This window comes from Pinus tabuliformis, chromosome 6 (genome assembly GCF_031772625.1).
Source record: "Pinus tabuliformis cultivar Carrire ecotype Pingquan chromosome 6, CPIR1, whole genome shotgun sequence".
Classification (NCBI taxonomy): Eukaryota; Viridiplantae; Streptophyta; class Pinopsida; order Pinales; family Pinaceae; genus Pinus; species Pinus tabuliformis.
In genome coordinates this window covers 1,080,813,830-1,080,833,388 of record NC_142292.1, presented here as the reverse complement: position 1 = coordinate 1,080,833,388, position 19,559 = coordinate 1,080,813,830, and the positions used below count along the sequence as shown (strand labels likewise).

The following is a 19,559-nucleotide window of genomic DNA, read 5'->3' as shown; positions in this document are numbered from 1 at the left end:
CATTTAGATAGGATTGTTTTGCACTGGGGATTCAAGCTAGGTTTGTGGATCATCCTATTTTTGTTACAGATCATGGCTGCCGCTGTTGGAAGGTTTATGGGTGCTCAGGGGACTTCGTTCTTGGGAAACAGAGAGAAGAAAAATTCGGCAGGCAGGAGGAATGTAGCAGTGATGGCCTCTGTTGCTTTCCCTAGGATGAGAGAGGAGTATGAGACTCTGAGATTGAGCCCTAGGGCTACTCAGAAAGATGTCAAGAGTGCTTTTGGTCACCTTGCTTTGCAGGTATATGGAATTTCCCTCTTGAATGTTATAAAGTTTCCATATCTTAAAGCAAAAGAGCCTGCTACAGTTCACAGATAGAAAGTAGACATGCAAGGCTCTAAAAATTAGAATGCTTGAAAGCAACAATCTCACTGATTCTAAGAATTTCCAATAAATATTTTGTTCTGGCTATGTATATGTTCATAGTAATTGTTAGGAAAAATCATGATCCATATTCAACAATAAATTTTTGGATAAATTCATAGTGTACTCCTGTGTTGATTCGATCTGTTTACAGTATCATCCGGATGTTTGCAAAGGAGATAACTATGGAGTTCAATTTCAGAAGATCAATCAAGCTCATCAAGTAACTTGCTCTGTCTCTGGACAGCTTTTGTTTATTTATTTTTTTAGTTTTAACGACATTGCTGCATGTTAGAGTGTATAACCCCTTTTTATCTCAGATGTGTTCATGTTATTGATTATGTTAGTTTTGTGATAAATGTGCAGACTGTAATGTCCAGTTTGGCACAAGAAAAGCAGCAAAATGGTTCTGAGGATTGACTAAGATGAGAAATGATCAACTTCCTTTCCAGGCAAAAGTCTTACCACGGAATTTGGATACCCGCCTACAGGCTAAAACTTGGCAGAGTAGGAGATAGTTTTTTAGTGATGTTCAAGGTATCAAATACAAAAACTAAGGTACTTTTTGTTTGGTTGCATTTTGAATGCTAAAGATCTGGATAAAGTTCTGAAATCGAGTCATCTTTCATTCCTTGTGAGTTGAAAAAGTCTTTTTATTTGATTACAAAATCATGTACTCGGAACAAATTATTTATTTCTCCTCTGTTATTTGTTTCTTTCTTCTGATGGCTTTTGAAAAACTCTCACTCCTTTTGTTGTTAGAACAACTGATCATAATCAGTATTTTTTGTCTGAGGAGACCAATTTTTTGGAAGATTATGGAAAGGGATGCAACATAAGGTGAATTACCAGTTTATCATTGCCTTTATTCAGTGATATTTCCCAAGTTGAAACTTGGTAACTATGTGATAGTCCCTTGCTTTTAAGCACTGAATCCAGTGTTTGAACTTGAGTGTGTTTCTTTTCATCTGACTTTAGATCATAATTGCATCGTGTTTAATATGTTGGAGATCAAGGAAGACCCTCGTACCTTGTGAAGAGGTTTAACTATTTGCAATCATTGATTTAGAAGCAGTCCGTTGATAGTTTTTTTACAGGCTTTTGTTAGAAAGGAATCACGATAAGATGAATTGAAAAGTAATTCAATCTAAACATTGTAGGTTATTCATTTTAGGTCGCAGGATGAATTAGCCCAGTTTTGAGGGTAATATCCAAGGATAAATAGTATATCGTGTGGGAATATTTAAGCATGTATTTTACAACTAGAGTATTTTAAAAGTACTACTTGAATTGAAACTTCAACCCAATTTTTTCATTGTGAGCAGTTTAGCAAGCTGAAACACTAACAACTTGTTTTTGTTTAACAAAGTTGAAGTGTTCTATGAAGCATACATGACTTGACATGCTTTATTAGTGTCTCTTTTTTCTTAGATTCCTTTCATTTTTGTTTGAATGGTCAATTATCTGGTGCCACTTTTATATTACTTTGGGCATGATTCCTTTCTTATATATGGCTTTGAATTAGAAATCTCTATCTCTGATGGAGGTGTTTTCTTGATTTGGGCAGGCGATGTGCTATCTAAACATCATCAAATGGCATGCATCATGCTAGTATGCTTGAAGAATAGTTTGGATTTCATTGGTGGAATGGACGTGTTCTGATCCTAGTTCTCACCATAGTCCTTATTTTAGCTCCGTTGGTGTCTTTCAAGAGAGTGGGTAAGTCTTCTTTGCTCATCCTGATAAGCATTTTTTAGCACTGATTTTCAGATATATCATATTTCATTTGGGCCTTTTCAGGGATCTAAATGTCTGGAAACTGTTGTAATTATATGAGGGGATTCAACATATCTTGGGAATGTCACATACTGATGGCATCTGCTTAACGATTTGTCTGAATTTTCATGTTGCCCTATTAGAAATGGCATATGGCATATACATTCAAGGATGTGGATCATGGGTTATTCCTTAGGAGTTGTGATGTTCAAATCTTGATGCCTATATTGATGTGTTCATTTCCATGAATTTGCAGATTCTTTGAAATTCACTTCTGCATTACCAGTTGCACTTGTTGTTGTATTTGTTGTGATTACGACTGGTATTGCGATTGTAAAGTTGTTCAGTGGCACCGTCAAAGCACCTAGATTGTTACCAGATATTGTGGATTTTACTTTGTTCTTGAAGCTTTTCACTGTGGTACCAGTTATTGTGACTGCTTACATCTGTCATTACAATTGTATGGATTATTTTCCTCCATTTCTGGTCCTGCAGTGTAGTATCTTAGAGTTCATTAGTTGAATTTGCATTTAAAATTATGTTATAATGAATTGTGATGTCTTTGCACCATGCAGTTCATTCCATATACAATGAACTTGAGGACCCTTCAGAAATGCAGCCCATTGTTCGCACATCATTGGCATTGTGCTCAATTGTATACATAAGTACAAGCTTTTTTGGCTTTCTTCTATTTGGAGACCAGACCATGGATGATGTCCTGGCCAATTTTGACACCAACTTGGGAGTTCCCTACAGTGTTGTGCTGAATGACATTGTTCGTGTGACCTATGTTGTACATCTGATGCTAGTCTTTCCTCTCATTTTTTTTGCCCTGAGACTTAATCTTGATGGGCTTGTCTTTCCAGCGAAAAAGCATCTTGTTTTGGATAATAAGAGGTTCATTTTGATCACTATTGGGTTAATTGGAATCGTTTTCCTTGGGGCATCATTCATACCAAGTATCTGGGATGCATTTCAATTCACAGGGGCCACAGCAGCAGTTTGTATTGGGTTCATCTTCCCAGCTTCCATTGCTCTCAGGTAGAAAAAAAGTTGTTTTTCATTTCTGGTTTCGTCTTTCACCTTGCTTGTATGTAACTTCTAACCTCAATTATTTTTTAATTGCAGAGACACCCATGGAATCTCAACCAGGAAGGACATATTTATTGCATTGTTCATGATTTTTCTGGCAGTAGTTTCAAGTTCAATTGCTATAGTGAGTGACATTAATTCTTTGTTCAACAAAAAGGAGGAAGGCCCTCCACGATCTTGAGAATGATTTTTTATGAGGAGCAGGTGGTGCACATACATATAAAGATTATTTGGAACAGAACCGAGAAAAGAACGTTGATTTGGGAATTTTCTTGTAGAATTGTGAAGAGTGGATAAACTTTTGTAAAGCCTTGTATCATCCTGCCATAGTCGCTTGGCCTTCTAGTTAAAGATACTACTATATTTGTAGTTGAAAACATTGAAAAGGAATATAGTTGATCTCGCATCAATGATTGAGCTATTCAACTAATCATCCATGAATAGTTGAGAGCCTGTTAAGCAGAAGATTGAAGGTCTGGTTTCTGTCAATAATACTCAACCTCACATAAGTTTGAGGTGCACCAAAATGCATCCCACTGCGTGTGATGATTCCATTGCTCTTCAATAACTTCTCACAATCTTCATCCTCCTTTCCTTCACATTTTAGCCCTGCAAAAGCTGCATTGATACAGACAGCCAGAGTAAGAGTAATTAGTCCATTTTGCCAAGTATTTTCATTTCAACCATTTAAAGTAGAGACATCAACTCAATTCCACCATTCATTGATGTCTCTACTTCAACAGACAGATATACCCATTTGAAATATACATACCTTACATGACATGCATAAGTACCAGTCAAACTCCAAGCCATTGAGTACACACATGCACACAAAAAAAAGCATACACATACAGACCCAGAGAAACAGAGTACAAGGTCTACCAACATTCAAGTTACAAGTGAGAAAGAAGAGATAGCACAACAATTATTTATTTCTCCTCTGTTATTTGTTTCCTGCTTCTGATGGCTTTTGAAAAAATCTCACTCCCTTTGTTGTTAGAACAACCGATCATAATTAGTATTTTCTGTTTGAGGAGACCAATTTGTTAGAAGGTTATGGAAACGGATGTAACATAAGGTGAATTACCAGTTTATCACTGCCTTTATTTAGTGATATTTCCCAAGTTGAATATTGGTAAATATGTGATAGTCCCTTGCTTTTAATCACTAAATCCAGTGTTTGAACTTGAGTGTGTTTCTGTTCATCTGACTTTAGATCATAATTGCATCGTGTTTAATTTGTTGGAGATCAAGGGAGACCCTCGTACCTTGTGAAGAGTTTAATTATTTGCAATCATTGATTTAGAAGCAGTCTGTTGATATTTTTTTTACAGGCTTCTGTTAGAAAGGAATCAAGATAAGATGAATTGAAAAGTAATTCAATCTGAACATTGTAGGTTATGCATTTTAGGTCGCAGGCTGAATTAGCCTAGTTTTGAGGGTAATATCCAAGGATAAATAGTATATTGTGTGGGAATATTTAAGCATGTATGTTACAACTAGAGTATTTTAAAAGTACTGCTTGAATTGAAACTTCAACCCAATTTTTGCATTATGAGCAGTTTAGCAAGTTGAAACACTAACAACTTGTTTCTGTTTAACAAAGTTGAAGTGTTCTATGAAGCATACATGACTTGACATGCTTTATTAGTGTCTCTTTTTTCTTAGATTCATTTCATTTTTGTTTGAATGGTCAATTATCTGGTGCCACTTTTATATTACTTTGGTTATGATTCCTATCTTATATATGGCTTTGAATTAGAAATCTCTATGTCTGATGGAGGTGTTTTCTTGATTTAGGCAGGCGATGTGCTATCTGGAACATCATCAAATGGCGTGCATCATGTTGTTTTACTTGAAGAATGGTTTGGATTTCATTGGTGGAATGGACGTGTTCCGATCCTAGTTCTCAACATAGTCCTTATTTTAGCTCCGTTGGTGTTTTTCAAGAGAGTGGGTAAGTCTGCTTTGCTCATCCTGATAAGCATTTTTTAGCACTGATTTTCAGATATATCGTATTTCATTTGGGCCTTTTCAGGGATTTAAATGTCTAGAAACTGTTGTAATTATATGAGGGGATTCAACAGATCTTGGGAATGTCACATACTGACGACATCTGCTTAACGATTTGTCTGAATTTTCATGTTGCCCTGTTAGAAATGGCATATGGCATATACATTCAAGGATGTGGATCATGGGTTATTCCTTAGGAGTTGTGATGTTCAAATCTTGATGCCTATATTGATGTGTTCATTTCCATGAATTTGCAAATTCTTTGAAATTCACTTTTGCATTACCAGTTGCACTTGATGTTGTATTTATTGTGATTATGACTGGTATTGCGATTGTAAAGTTGTTCAGTGGCACCGTCAAAGCACCAAGATTGTTGCCAGATATTATGGATTTTACTTCATTCTTGAAGCTTTTCACTGTGGTACCAGTTATTGTGACTGCTTACATCTGTCATTACAATGGTATGGATTATTTTCCTCCATTTCTGGTCCTGCAGTGTAGTATCTTAGAGTTCATTAGTTGAATTTGTATTTAAAATTATGTTATAATGAATTGTGATGTCTTTGCACCATGCAGTTCATTCCATATACAATGAACTTGAGGACCCTTAAGAAATGCAGCCCATTTTTCGCACATCATTGGCATTGTGCTCAATTGTATACATAAGTACATGTTTTTTTAGCTTTCTTTTGTTTGGAGACAAGACCATGGATGATGTCCTGGCCAATTTTGACACCAACTTGGGAGTTCCCTACATTGTTGAGCTGAATGACATTGTTCGTGTGACCTATGTTGTACATCTAATGCTAGTCTTTCCTCTCATTTTTTTTTCTCTGAGACTTAATCTTGATGGGCTTGTCTTTCCAGCGAAAAAGCATCTTGTTTTGGATAATAAGAGGTTCATTTTGATCACTGTTGGGTTAATTGAATCATTTTCCTTGGGGCATCATTCATACCAAGTATCTGGGATGCATTTCAATTCACAGGGGCCAAAACAGTAGTTTGTAATGGGTTCATCTTCCCAGCTTCCATTGCTCTCAGGTAGAAAAAAAAGTTGTTTTTCATTTCTGGTTTCGTCTTTCACCTTGCTTGTATGTAACTTCTAACCTCAATTATTTTTTAATTGCGGAGACACCCATGGAATCTCAACCAGGAAGGACATATTTATTGCATTGTTCATGATTTTTCTAGTAGTAGTTTCAAGTTCAATTTCTATAGTGAGTGACATTAATTCTTTGTTCAACAAAAAGCAGGAAGGCCCTCCACGATCTTGAGATTGATTTTTTATGAGGAGCAGGTGGTGCACATACATATAAAGATTATTTGGAATAGAACAGAGAAAAGAACGATGATTTGGGAATTTGCTTGTAGAATTGTGAAGAGTGGATAAACTTTTGTAAAGCCTTGTATCATCCTGCCATGGTCGCTCGGCCTTCTAGTTAAAGATACTACTATATTTGTAGTTGTAAACATTGAAAAGGAATATAGTTGATCTCGCATCAATGGTTGAGCGATTCAACTAATCATCCATGAATAGTTGAGAGTCTATCAAGTAGAAGATTGAATGTTTGGTTTTTGTCAATAATACTCAACCTCACATAAGTTTGAGGTGCACCAAAATGCATCCCTCTGCGTGTGATGATTCCATTTCTCTTCAATAACTTCTCACAATCTCCATCCTCCTTTCCTTCACATTTTAGCCCTGCAAAAGCTGCATTGATACAGACGGCCAGAGTAAGAGTAATTAGTCCATTTTGCCAAGTATTTTCATTTCAACCATTTAAAGTAGAGACATCAACTCAATTCCACCATTTATTAATGTCTCTACTTCAACAGACAGATAGACCCATTTGAAACATACATACCTTACATGACATGCATAAGTACCAGTCAAACTCCAAGCTATTGAGTACACACATGCACACAAAAACAAGCATACACATACAGACCCAGAGAAACAGAGTACAAGGTCTGCCAACATTCAAGTTACAAGTGAGAAAGAAGAGGTAGCACAGCAAATTGCATATAATTGTAAAAGAATCAACATTACTTACCCAATCCGACTTCCTGCATGACCTGTACTTTTAGATACCGTGAACAACATAAGATCTTGATCTGCAGGAGCAGTGATAGAGGTGTAATGTGGCCAGTGATAGGCTAAATCGTAGAGAAAAGTGGATGTTGGGTTCAAGCAAGCTAGTAATGGAAGAGAATAGCAAAGCTAAAAGGTTGTGAGGTAAGAGACGAATGACTGTAAAAAAAAATAGAACTAATACAAAACTAACTGACCTGAAAAAAATTCAGTGAAATCTTAGTGGGAATGCCAAGATCCATGGATTAGATCCGATGAAGTCTTTTTATTGAAACAAGGGTTCCAAATCAATTCAAAATTGAAATAGGGAGACTGAGGAGAGAGTGCCAATCTAGATCTAGGTGGGAAGGTATACTCCAAAAGAAGCAAATCTGAACTTCATTTAAAAAAAAAAAACTAGTGAGTGATCCAATTAGCTTAGAAATAAATAAAATTTAATGAAGAAACAAGTCTAAATCAATACTCTGATAAAAAATGATGTATTTCTAATCCTCTCAACAAACGAACCTAGTTGAAAAATGCAACGACCTGAAAAGAAATTAAACCAAAAACAAATGATAATTAGAGAATACAATAACATTAAGGGAAAATGACTTACTTTGTTGCAGTGGCCAAATCTAGGTTTAAATATTTTTATCTCAGGTAAGTAACAGAGATTATTTCTCCAAGAAACATTATGGTTTCATTGACAACAAAACGAGGTTGGTGAAGAAATGTATTATTTACCAATAAACGAGAAACGTGTACAGAATCACATCATTGGTAACTTAACAACCAGGTCGATGCAATGAAATTATATTGAGATCCATGTTTGATATCCAACACTCATATCGCCTCATTTTTGGTGAGTTTTGTTTTTCCACGAGTCAAAAGTTCCACTCTTTTTTATTGTTTATTTGAAAAGAGATAATCAACCAAAACTCCAAAAATAAATTCCACAGGAAAAGTTCACCTCCAATAAACAGAACTTTGACTTCCGTCATAATTCAAACTAGATTTAAGGCCAAATTTACTCAAGAAAATAGGGCAGTTTGAATACTATTTATCCTGAGCTCAACACACTTTTCCTTGACTTATAACTACCCACTGAATCTATTTAAATATATAGAGGTGCCTTGTGTGTGGTAAGAAATATGAAGAAACATGACATTGGATTGTCTAGAAAAGATTTGTAAGGCAATCTAGGAAGAAACGTGACATCGGATTTGTCTAAAGAAGATATGTTCGGCACTTATTTAAGACTGAAGAGGTGGCTTGTCTGTAGGGAAATCTGATTAGATTCAAAGCATTGTGATCAGACCAGATCTTATTAGCCATCCACAATTTTAAAGTTTGAAAGTCTGAATTGGTTAATATGTAGATATGCATGGCTTAATCTTTCAGACAAGCATATGACTATTCACAAGATTTAGAGAGATAAAATTCCGAGATTTATGAAAAGCAAACCCATGAAATCATTTTCCAAAGATGTTTCCATTAATCAAGAACATGATATTGGAAGGCTCGAAGACGATATTAGAATACAATTTAGCAAAAAAAACATGACATTGATTATATCCAAAGAAGATATGTCCAACAATTTGGGAAGAAACATGAGATTGGATTCGTTTGGAAAAGATCTGTCCAACAATTCAAGCCCTAGGGAAAAAACAATATAACTAAGATGTTTCAAGAAGATAAAACGCCAGTAGAGAAAGATTTCATCAGACATAGGTTCGAGTCAAGTAGAAAGGAGAGTAAATGTGGTGAACGACATCAATGAATGTGCCCCCACACAATGTAAAAGCCGAAGAATCAACCAAGAGGCAAGAAACAATACCAAGGTAAGTGAACAAATTAATTATGCTACTTTGCTATTTGAAGTTAGAATGTAGATGCTATTTGAATAGAATTTATAGAGTTTTAATACCCTTTTATTTACACACTCTATAGTAGTCCTTTTCTTCTTAGCTATCTGAATTTTGTTATTTATATTTTTAAAAGTTGAAGGTTGATTTTAGGTTGGGCTAGTTTCATGTCAGGTTCAGCTTTATGTTGGATGGAAGAATAATCTATTCAATTATGTGATGTTGTCATTAAAATTAACTAATGTTTGATCGAGTCTGGGTGTTCCATAGGAGAGTTTCAATCCTCAACCCTTCACCAAGAAATTTAAACCTAGAGCGTGATAAAGATTAAACCCTACAAACAAACAAAAATAATTTTCACATTTAAATATGTCTTGTGCTTTAAATTCACATAAAAATGGTGAAGTTTTCCTTCTATTTGTATATTTTTCAACATCGCTTGATAGTCATGTAATGCTAGGGAAAATAGAAACCCATTAATCAGCATTTGTCAAAGTCGGTGTGCAATAAAAGAACAGGGTGGTTCCATGAAGATAATGAATGAGGGAACTAAACAATTGTCTAGACAAGTCAGTGCAGCTTGACAAAATGACTCTCCCTGCCCTTGAATGTGGCAGAATATTGTATATTTTTCAACATCATTTGGGAATTTGCTTGTAGAATTGTGAAGAGTGGATAAACTTTTGTAAAGCCTTGTATCATCCTGCCATGGTCGCTCGCCCTTCTAGTTAAAGATACTACTGTATTTGTAGTTGTAAACATTGAAAAGGAATATAGTTGATCTCCCATCAATGATTGAGTAATTCAACTAATCATCCATGAATAGTTGAGAGCCTGTCAAGCAGAAGATTGAAGGTTTGGTTTCTGTCAATAATACTCAACCTCACATAAGTTTGAGGTGCACCAAATGCGTCCCACTGCGTGTGATGATTCCATTTCTCTTTAATAACTTCTCACAATCTTCATCCTCCTTTCCTTCACATTTTAGCCCTGCAAAAGATGCATTGATACAGATGGCCAGAGTAAGAGTAATTAGTCCATTTTGCCAAGTATTTTCATTTCAACCATTTAAAGTAGAGACATCAACTCAGTTCCACCATTCATTGATGTCTCTACTTCAACAGACAGATAGACCCATTTAAAATATACATACCTTACATGACATGCATAAGTACTAGTCAAACTCCAAGCCATTGAGTACACACATGCACACAAAAACAAGCATACACATACAGACCCAGAGAAACAGAGTACAAGGTCTGCCAACATTCAAGTTACAAGTGAGAAAGAAGAGGTAGCACAGCAAATTGCATATAATTGTAAAACCAGCAATATACTAAATTACGAAGCCCGGGAAGAATGCTAGTAAAGAGTAGATTTGGAATTACAGGTAAATACCTCTCTGTCCTAGTTATTCCTATGTGTGATAAACATAACAATTAGAGTCTACAGTACTATTCCTCCAATCATGCCACCCAAAATTACCTCTATACTCACTAGGGATGGGCATTGCCTGCGAGGTCGACATCAATCCCATAGAATCACAATACAACCCAAACAATTCTACGTAGAGAGGAAGCAGTTTGGGGATGGCATTCTTTAAAACATGAACAAGAAGGCCTAAATCCCAGCATCTCGACTAGAATACATTTCTCTTTGCCTCCTAAAGTCGTAAATGAAGGTTTCCCAGCACCCTGTAATGACATAATTCTCTCACATACACAAAATATAGTATTAGAACGCAGTTTAGGATATCAACTGGAACATTTTGGCAGTACGGAACATTCCCCAAAAAACTCTAATTTACTTGAATGAAAACAAGAGCACAAAATCCAGTTTTCCCAAATGAGAACAAACATAAATGGCCAACAATGGCTTGCAAGGTCAGTGAAAACATATGGAATGTCTACTAAGTGGTTCCAGTTAATGGGGCATTGATTTCAGTGTTCAATATATTTTTATTCTTTATCAAAGTATTTTTTTGCTCTACTTGCTTTCATCAATTTATGCCTTACGGCGTTTTCTTTGCAACATATGGTGCAAATGCTAGTTAAGTCTAAATAATTAAGTGTACTATGTTCTAGTTATTAAACCATTATCTGCACACGCCTTTTGAGCTTTTATTAACTGCACCCACGCTTTCAATAATTACGCATATCTAGTTATTAACTATTAGTTATGGTTGTGCCAGCGCTTGACACTGACGCCGTCAGCTGGAAAACGAGGGCAAGACTACTCGGAAAGTTTGAGTGATGGGAAATATGGTAATGAAGTCACATGCATGCTCATGGTAGTCATGCAAGAATCCATGTGTTTCGTCTTTATGGAGAGATGCAGAAGATGTACTTAAGAACATTAAATACCGTATAGCATAGGAAATATGGCTTGCCGTTAACTGATAAGGTCCAATTACCGTTGGTTGGTGTGGTGTTAAATGATTTTATGATTGTTCGATATCTTGCAATAACTTAATCAATGCTTCATGGTTTTCATATTTATTGTATATAACAACATGCATTTTAACGTAGGTGTAAGACACAAACTCGTTGTGCTGAGGTGTTTGCGTTTTAGCATGACTTGGAAAATATAATTGGTGCGAATTTGCTACATGGTAACCCACATATGCTTATTCCTATGTAACACCATTTTTGACCCAGATAATAGTCCGTTGGAATATTACTTCAAAGTTATTGGTTGTCGTTTTCATATCTAGTACCCCTAGTTTTGAGCCATTACGTTGTGAACTATATAGAATTTTTTCGACATTTGGCAAGTGCCGAGTCTAGTAGTTGATGCCTGCAAATATTCTGAATGAAAATTGGCGGAAGGATTAGAGCTTCAGAAACTACTCGCAAATGAAAGTTCACATTATAGGATTTCTCTGGATAAGGTATGTCTTTTGTTACAAGACGTGTGCAAATAGATTCATTGTCAAAATTATAGTCTATTTTTCCCCTTTCCCTCATGAAATTTCGCTTTGGTTGTGTTTTGATACTTGCTCAGTATGTGATATCATGTGCGTTTTCTTTGCCAAATAACTATCATTATGTTTGATAAAATTACTACACCTTCAACTCGGATAGCTCTTGTAAACAATATTTCTAAAAAAATTGTGATGGCTGGGGTAGTATATCTATATTGGCCTATTCACTCATTTGGTGTTGGAAAGGTAGAGAAACTAAATCATAAATCCACCCAAAACATACAAGTTGCAGTTTTTCTATTTATCACACAAAATTTGATGATTACAATGAACCCGGTGAAGGGTATTTAACATTTTCCAACTAGCGACTTGCCTAAAATATGTTGACATGCAACCACACACTAAAAGTTATCTATCACTTAACTCGACTTGACTCAACCCTCAAAACTCAGTTAACTAACTCTCTAAGTTTAGCCAAGTCTTCATGTGGGAGTAATTAGCTTATTTTAACACTCCCCCTTAATTACAACCGCTAAACTAAGACTGACTCATAACAACTCAAACATTCGTACTAGTCTATGTCTCAGTGAGGCTTACAACACTCAAGTTTCTTCTATGAAACTCAAACACGTCTTGTGCTAATGATTTAATAAATATATCAACCAATTGATCACTAGATTCACAAGGCTTCAAGTGAACTTCTCCATTGTTCACAAGTTCTCTAATAAAGTGATATCTAGTATCAATATATTTTCTGTTTTGATGAAACACACTATTCTTAGATAGTGCAATCGTTGAGGTGTTGTCACAATATATTGTTCTTGATCCTTATTGTTTTTGCTTGAGTCCATCAAATACTCTTCTTAACCAGATTGCTTGACATGCTGCTGATGTTGCTGCTACATATTCTGCTTTTGCTGACGAAAGTGTCACAATGGGCTGCTTCTTAGATGTCCATGAAATCACACCTGAACCAAGATGGAACATAAAACCAGAATTTCTCTTTCTATCATCCAAACTTCCTGCAAAATCATTCTCTGTGTACCCAATCAAATCCTTATTTTATGTGCTTGCATACATTACGCCACAAACTCTAGTTCCTTCTATGTATCTCAGAATTCTTTTTCATGCACTCCAATGTGTGTCTTTTGGAGTCTCCATAAATCTGGAAATCAAACTCACTCCTTGCATGATATCTGATCATGTAGCTATGAGATACACAAGGCTTCCAACCAATCTTTTGAATAGAGTTGGATTGACACATGATCATACATCATCCTTGTTTAACTTTGTACTTGTTGCAGCTAGTGTAGGGACAGGTTTGCAATTTTCCATCGTGAATTTTTTCAACAAATCTTTGGCATATTTATTTTGAAAAATAAAAATTCCTCTTTGAGATTACTCAACTTCTATGCCAAGAAAATATTTCATGAGACCAAGATTTTTCATCTCAAATTCTTTCATCATGGCTACTTTAAATTCATTTAACTCAAATTCACATGTAAAAAACATGTTATCAACATATAAAGAAACAATCAAAATCTATCCATGCTCATTTACCTTTGTTTACAAGGTATGCTCAATGTTGCTTCTGCAAAATCCATTCTTAATCATGTAGATGTTGATTCTGTTATACCAAGCTCTAGGCACTTGCTTTAGTCCATCAAGTGCTTTCTTCAACCTGTAAAATTTATCTTCGTTACCTTCAACTTCATAACTTGGAGTTTGTTGCACATAAATTTCTTCTTCTAGAATTCCATTCAAGAAGGCTGATTTCACATCCATATGATATACTTTCCACTTGTTCTGAGCTACTATGGCTAAAAATTCTCTTACAGTATCCAATCTGGCTACCATAGCAAATGTTTCTCCAAAGTCTATTCCCAGTTGCTACGAGAATCCTTTTGCTATAAGTCTAGATTTAAATCTGTCAATTACTTTCTCATTCAACTTTATCTTATACATCCACTTTACACCAACGCAATTTTTGTCCTTTGGTAAATTAATCAAATCCCATGTATCATTCTTTTCAATAGCTTCAATTTCTTCATCCATGGCTTACACCCAATTTTCATCTTTAATTGCTTCTTCAAACGAAGAAGGTTGGAATGACAACAATGCAAAATTTGAAATAACATCCAAATCATCATAAATATCTTTCAGACTTCTCATATTTCTCTTACCATTGCTTGATTCATCACCTAATTCACTGTTAGGAGAAACTCAATCTTTTGATCTGCTTGAAGATCCATGCTGCTCTAAAAATCTTGGAGTCCTTGTTGGTGTGTTTTTGTTTGGTGTCTTCACCTGTGATTCTTGCTGCTCATTTTCTGCTACATCATCTTCTTCCATTAGTGGCACTTGTGCATCAACTGTTTTTTCTATACTACCATTCCACGACTCTTATTCTTTGAACACAACATCTCTGCTAATTATGGTCTTATTTTTGACAGGGTTATACAATTTGTAGGCTTTTGATTGCTCACTATAACCAATAAATATGCATTTTTCACTTTTATCATCCAATTTACCTCTTCGCTCTTTAGGCACATGTTCATAAGCTACACTGTTATAGACATTTTTGTGCCTCGCGTCAAGGAGCATGGAATGTCAATAATTACAGGGATCCTCAGTCCCTAAATATGTTGTTCTTACCCCTAAAAGAACAAGGTCATCAAACAACAGCACTTCCAATCAGTTCTCCACCTGAAAACACTTCAAAACAGGCTTATTTTGGATCATGTCAGCTGCTTAACTGAGCATCTGCGCTGTATTGCAACTGTCCCACTCTGTACCTACGCTGGAAGTCAAAAACAATGAAGGCTACCTGCGCTGGGCGAGATTGGCCAAGTGGCACAGTCATCCTGCAAGGTGTCAATTGCCCAGGAAGCTTCCAAAATGACACTTGGTTCATGAGATTCGCCCTGTGATGAGTAAGAGGTACTTGATTACCATGTGTAAGCAAGGATCTCCAAGTGGACACACGAACTGAAGATTAACTGAAGATGGAGAGGACACTAGTCAGCTATATGCCAGCCTCCAGCTGACTCATCCTTTCCTCTTCCCTCCTATATATAGAGCTCTTCTATGAGGTCTAGGGAGGCTGGAATTTTGTATAAGCAAGGAGGTGTTGTTGGTATACCGCCAGGATTATTGGGTGATTGTTTTACTAGAGGTGAAGAGGAGAGTTCTTGCTGCCGAGGAAGTGCTGCTGGATTGGATCCAACATCATTGGTTGTAACTTCCTCTGGAACCCTGTTACTTTCTATCAATAAAGTTTGCATGTTCTCCTATATACTTGTTTTACATAGATGCTTTGTGTTTACATGTATATTTGATGCACCCTAATCCATGCTTCAGTTATGAGTACATGTATCTTGTAGTTCGCTCTCTTGTTTTGTGCAGGATCTGTATGTAGCTGGATCGGCTAGGAGAGCAAAGAGCTGGGAGCAGGATACAAAGAGAGAAGGACAAGGATCGACTAAGCGCAAGACACCAGGTTGGTTGACCTTCTTACTATTCTCTCTGTACTTTCATAAAGTGGAACATGAAAACTTTATCATTCAGTTGTTGCTAAAGACTGTCACCTTTAGAAGGGTTAGTGTCATCCGCATCGGATACTTTTCCCCACAACAAACTGGCGACTCCGCTGGGGAGCCTAGTATCTTGTTGGTGTTTGTAGTATTTTGCTATTCATTTCTTGAAGAAAAGAGTACCAAATCGAAAAGCTTTTGACTATATCAAAAGCGAAGTAGAGGGATTGCCACTCTTGCTCATTTGTTGAGCAAATTCAAGATTTGAAGAGCCTATCTACAAAAGACTCTTTACTCTTTGTGATAGATCTTCATCCTCTTGATCATACCTTAGCCTGTACTTGACCTATAGCTTTTTATTTCATCAAAAACAGTGCATTTTTGAGCTTTTTATGACCCGGAAAACTTTGTAGACGAAACTCTCGTGAGTCAGTGCAGGCTGTACACAGGCAGCCTGCATTACAGCGCAGGTACTCCCTTCGGGAACTGCGCTGAGAGTGGAATTGGCAGACTAGAACCTGCGCTGGTCCAGTTAGCCCTTGTCTAGCTCAGTCTTCCTATTGTGTCTTGGCCCTGTTTGCACTTGTTTTTGGCTGATTGCTTGCTGGTTATTGTACTTGCTGTAAGCCACTTCTCCTTGACATTATTCCGCCTCAGTTGTGTGATGAAACTGTGAATGTTCTTTCAGTATTTCTTGTTTCAGTTACAGTTTCCCATTGTGAAAAGCGAACCAGTATAGCTGTGGCCTCTTAGATCCTGAACTGTAAAAGTGTCTTTGGGACCTGAAGAGTTAGTTTTATTACTGTTCATGGCTGTTTGAGTTTGTTTGTTTTTCACTTTATGGTTTGAATTCATATATTTTTAGTGTTGAAACAAGTACCTGTAAAGCGTTTTTCATTTTAGAAAAAATTGGTTTGTTTACGCTTCAAATTGAATTCGAAAGTCATACAACAGTTTTCCTTTTGTCTACATCAACATTAAAGGGAAAGAAAAGAAATACATGCATCTTGCATTCGCATTTTGATAAGTTTGGGTGTCTGATCTAGGAGAAAGTGCATTAGTTTGTGCTTGGTGCTCTGTGTGGAAAGATATTGTTTTTCTCTTCCCTCAGTAGTTAGGATTTTTAAAGCTAAAAAGATTGTGAAAGCTTGCTTATCATTTTAGCTGCATTTAGGAATTTGTACCAATACATCTCGTGGTGATCCTGAAAGACAAACTGATAAACAAGATCAACTTAAAATATATTGAATGAATCTAAAAACGCATTGTAACATAACGCTCACAATAGAGGTCTAGGTAGAGACGTGTTCCGGCGTCGTTAAACGTAGTGACTGTCGATCTCTACGAAGGTGGGTGATTCCTCCTGAGGGACGATAGCACTAATACGGACTTGTGCTCCCGCGTACCGTCGCGTATATTGGGAGACCCCTATAGGCTTTTATCCTTTATCCTTAGGAAGCCGTGTCGACCGCCCTACTGATCGCGATGCAGTGAACACAGCATTCACGAAGATCGACCACCCGTACCGTAAAACGTATTCTGTGGTTTCGCGAAAGGTTTGGCACACCCTCTGCCTAGATCTCCAGAGCAGTTTCTTTTGGCTCTTTTCAAACTCTATAATTGAAAAGGTCCAACCGAGCATTTGTCACTTCGGGCTCGTTAATACATCGAAGGCGACTAGAGTCATCTTTAGCTTTTTCTCGACTCTTAAAACATGAAAAAGCAAAGTTGTGTCTAAAAGCGTCTAATAAAATTCATTCAATACGGAAACATAATCCCCTTTTTTGTATTTTAGTTGATCAAGTAATCCGCAACCGTGGAGGAAAGTCAATTAAAACCCCGTCGTTCAGGGAGACTTGCGAGTCAACCACCTTTGTCTCCGAAACCGAGAGTAGTACGGACGAAGCGAACTCGCTTGACCAGGTCAAAATCTCTTTTTAAAGTTAGAACGGAAGTTCCAACAACATCCGAGATTCTGGTCACTCCCAATATTTCTGGAATCCCTGCCTCTATTGAAGAAGTTCAACAGCAACAGAAGGACAGTTGTACTGATCCTAGTCTGAAAACAAGTACTTGCATAACTGAACCAGTTCCATCTGAAACCGGTCCACAGAGTCTTGTTGTTCAAACAACTGTCGCTGTCGAAGCAACCCCTTCTTCGGCACCAGAAATCTTTTACGGACCTGACGGTCTGCCTCTTCCTCCTGGTCTGATTGCAATAGAGGAAATCGTAGAGGACCAGCAAGCAAATACTCCAATTCATTTTGAAGTAGGTACCACTCTTTTTCCTTCTGCATCAGAAGTTTGTCTATCGCCACTGGAAGTTCCTGAAGAATCGTTAGGAAGTTTATTGGATAGACTTAAAATGTCTGAACAACCGTCGACATCTAGGACTGTGCCAAACGACACAGCGACAGCAGAAGCTCCTGCTGCCATTCCAACGATGTTTGCCGGCATACCAGCCGTCCCGACTAGCTCTCATCAGCTAGAAGGAGTCCACCCAGGGACTATTATGACAACTTGGTCTGTTCCAGTTTGTTCTTCCGGTATAATACCCGGTAATTCTTATGTTGAAACTAGACAAATTGATCCCTTTGGGAATCAGTTTAGACCATCCAGTCCTCAAAGGCAATCTATGCCCGTAAGTTCCGGATTGTTACCGTATGGGGGGCAATATGCCCTCTCACTTCCTCTTCCGGGAGGATACCCATACGGCAGTTTTCAACCAAATTCAAGTTTAGCTGAAGTAACGACGAGTAGTTGGGTACCTATGTTACCTCAACAACCAAGAGTTGTATATTCTATGCAACAATGTGTACCTATGTCTAGCATCCCGACGACGCCAGCAATTGTAACCGTGTCGCAAGTTCAATCGATGCCTGTTGTATGTCAACCCCAAGTTGTAATGCAACAGCCCATTGACCCTGCAACACAACCACAATCGCCAACTGCCGGGACGACACAGATACAAACGGGAACCATACCCCCGCAACTTGGTCCGTCGGTTAGTGTCGCGCAGCAAAACATGGTTTCACAACCATGGATGGTGCAATACCAACAACCTCAGTTTCAACAGGTGTACCAGGGGTCTGAGCAACAGATCTTTGCAAATAGTGGGCAGCCCTATATTCAGAATGGGTTAAACCAACCACATTACAGTGGCCAAACCCACCAACCATATCAGTCATATCAACATCAGTTGCATTATGCTGGTGCGCAAAGACCTACTGCTCAGGCGATTCCATCATATCCTGGGTACGCCTCACCAAACCTGAATCAGCAGTTGCCATTCGTGGCAACCTTAGAATTACCAGATTTACATCGATTAACAAACGATCCAATCGCCTATGCCCATTGGTGGCCAGCGATTCCTCACAAACTTCCTTCGGACATTCCTAAATTCAATGGAAATCCGGGCGAAGACCCGTCGAATCATGTGATGACATTCCATCTGTGGTGTTCGTCGAATACCTTGAATGATGATTCAATAAGGCTTCGCCTTTTCCAGAGGACATTTACTGGTCCGGCGGCCAAATGGTATATTGAATTACCTAGAGCCTCTTTCGACAATTTTAGCTCCCTAGCCACGACTTTCTTAACACACTTTCAGTTACCTATAAGGTACGAAACTGGAACAGAAATCTTGACCAATTTCAAGCAGACAACGGCCACACATATATCAGATCATATACATGAGTGGCGTCGTCGTCGCAGAATGGTAAAAACCTATGTTCCAGATCAGCTATTAGCTGAGTGGTTTATAAAGTCGCTTCTGCCGGCAAAAACAGAAGATGTGGCCAAGGGAGGCGTCGTAACAGAGGAGCAAGTTATTGCTCGTGCCCAGTATTTAGACTTAGTATATACTCAGTCTGGCACGC

At 37.5% G+C, this 19,559-nt stretch overlaps 1 protein-coding gene and 1 pseudogene across 2 annotated transcripts; both read left to right on the top strand.

Moving 5' to 3' along the window:
* The first annotated feature begins 72 nt into the window (after positions 1-72).
* On the top strand, positions 73-825 carry LOC149262661 (chaperone protein dnaJ 8, chloroplastic-like). Its single transcript, XM_089381247.1, has 3 exons — positions 73-282; positions 560-628; positions 772-825. Exons 1-3 carry the CDS (start codon positions 73-75, stop codon positions 823-825), a joined length of 333 nt encoding a protein of 110 aa, XP_089237373.1.
* A 1,032-nt stretch (positions 826-1,857) lies between these two features.
* On the top strand, positions 1,858-3,535 carry LOC149262660 (amino acid transporter AVT6A-like; annotated as a pseudogene). Its single transcript, XR_016248394.1, has 4 exons — positions 1,858-2,124; positions 2,438-2,641; positions 2,757-3,222; positions 3,310-3,535. The product of XR_016248394.1 is annotated as an amino acid transporter AVT6A-like (transcript).
* The last annotated feature ends 16,024 nt before the right edge of the window (positions 3,536-19,559 follow it).

Bases quoted from the DNA above. Each gene is read 5' to 3' on its own strand.
- LOC149262661 (XM_089381247.1), top strand. From the start codon at position 73: ATGGCTGCCGCTGTTGGAAGGTTTATGGGTGCTCAGGGGACTTCGTTC. The intron at 283-559 runs GTATATGGAATT...ATCTGTTTACAG, and splicing joins TTGGTCACCTTGCTTTGCAG to TATCATCCGGATGTTTGCAA. The intron at 629-771 runs GTAACTTGCTCT...ATAAATGTGCAG, and splicing joins AGATCAATCAAGCTCATCAA to ACTGTAATGTCCAGTTTGGC.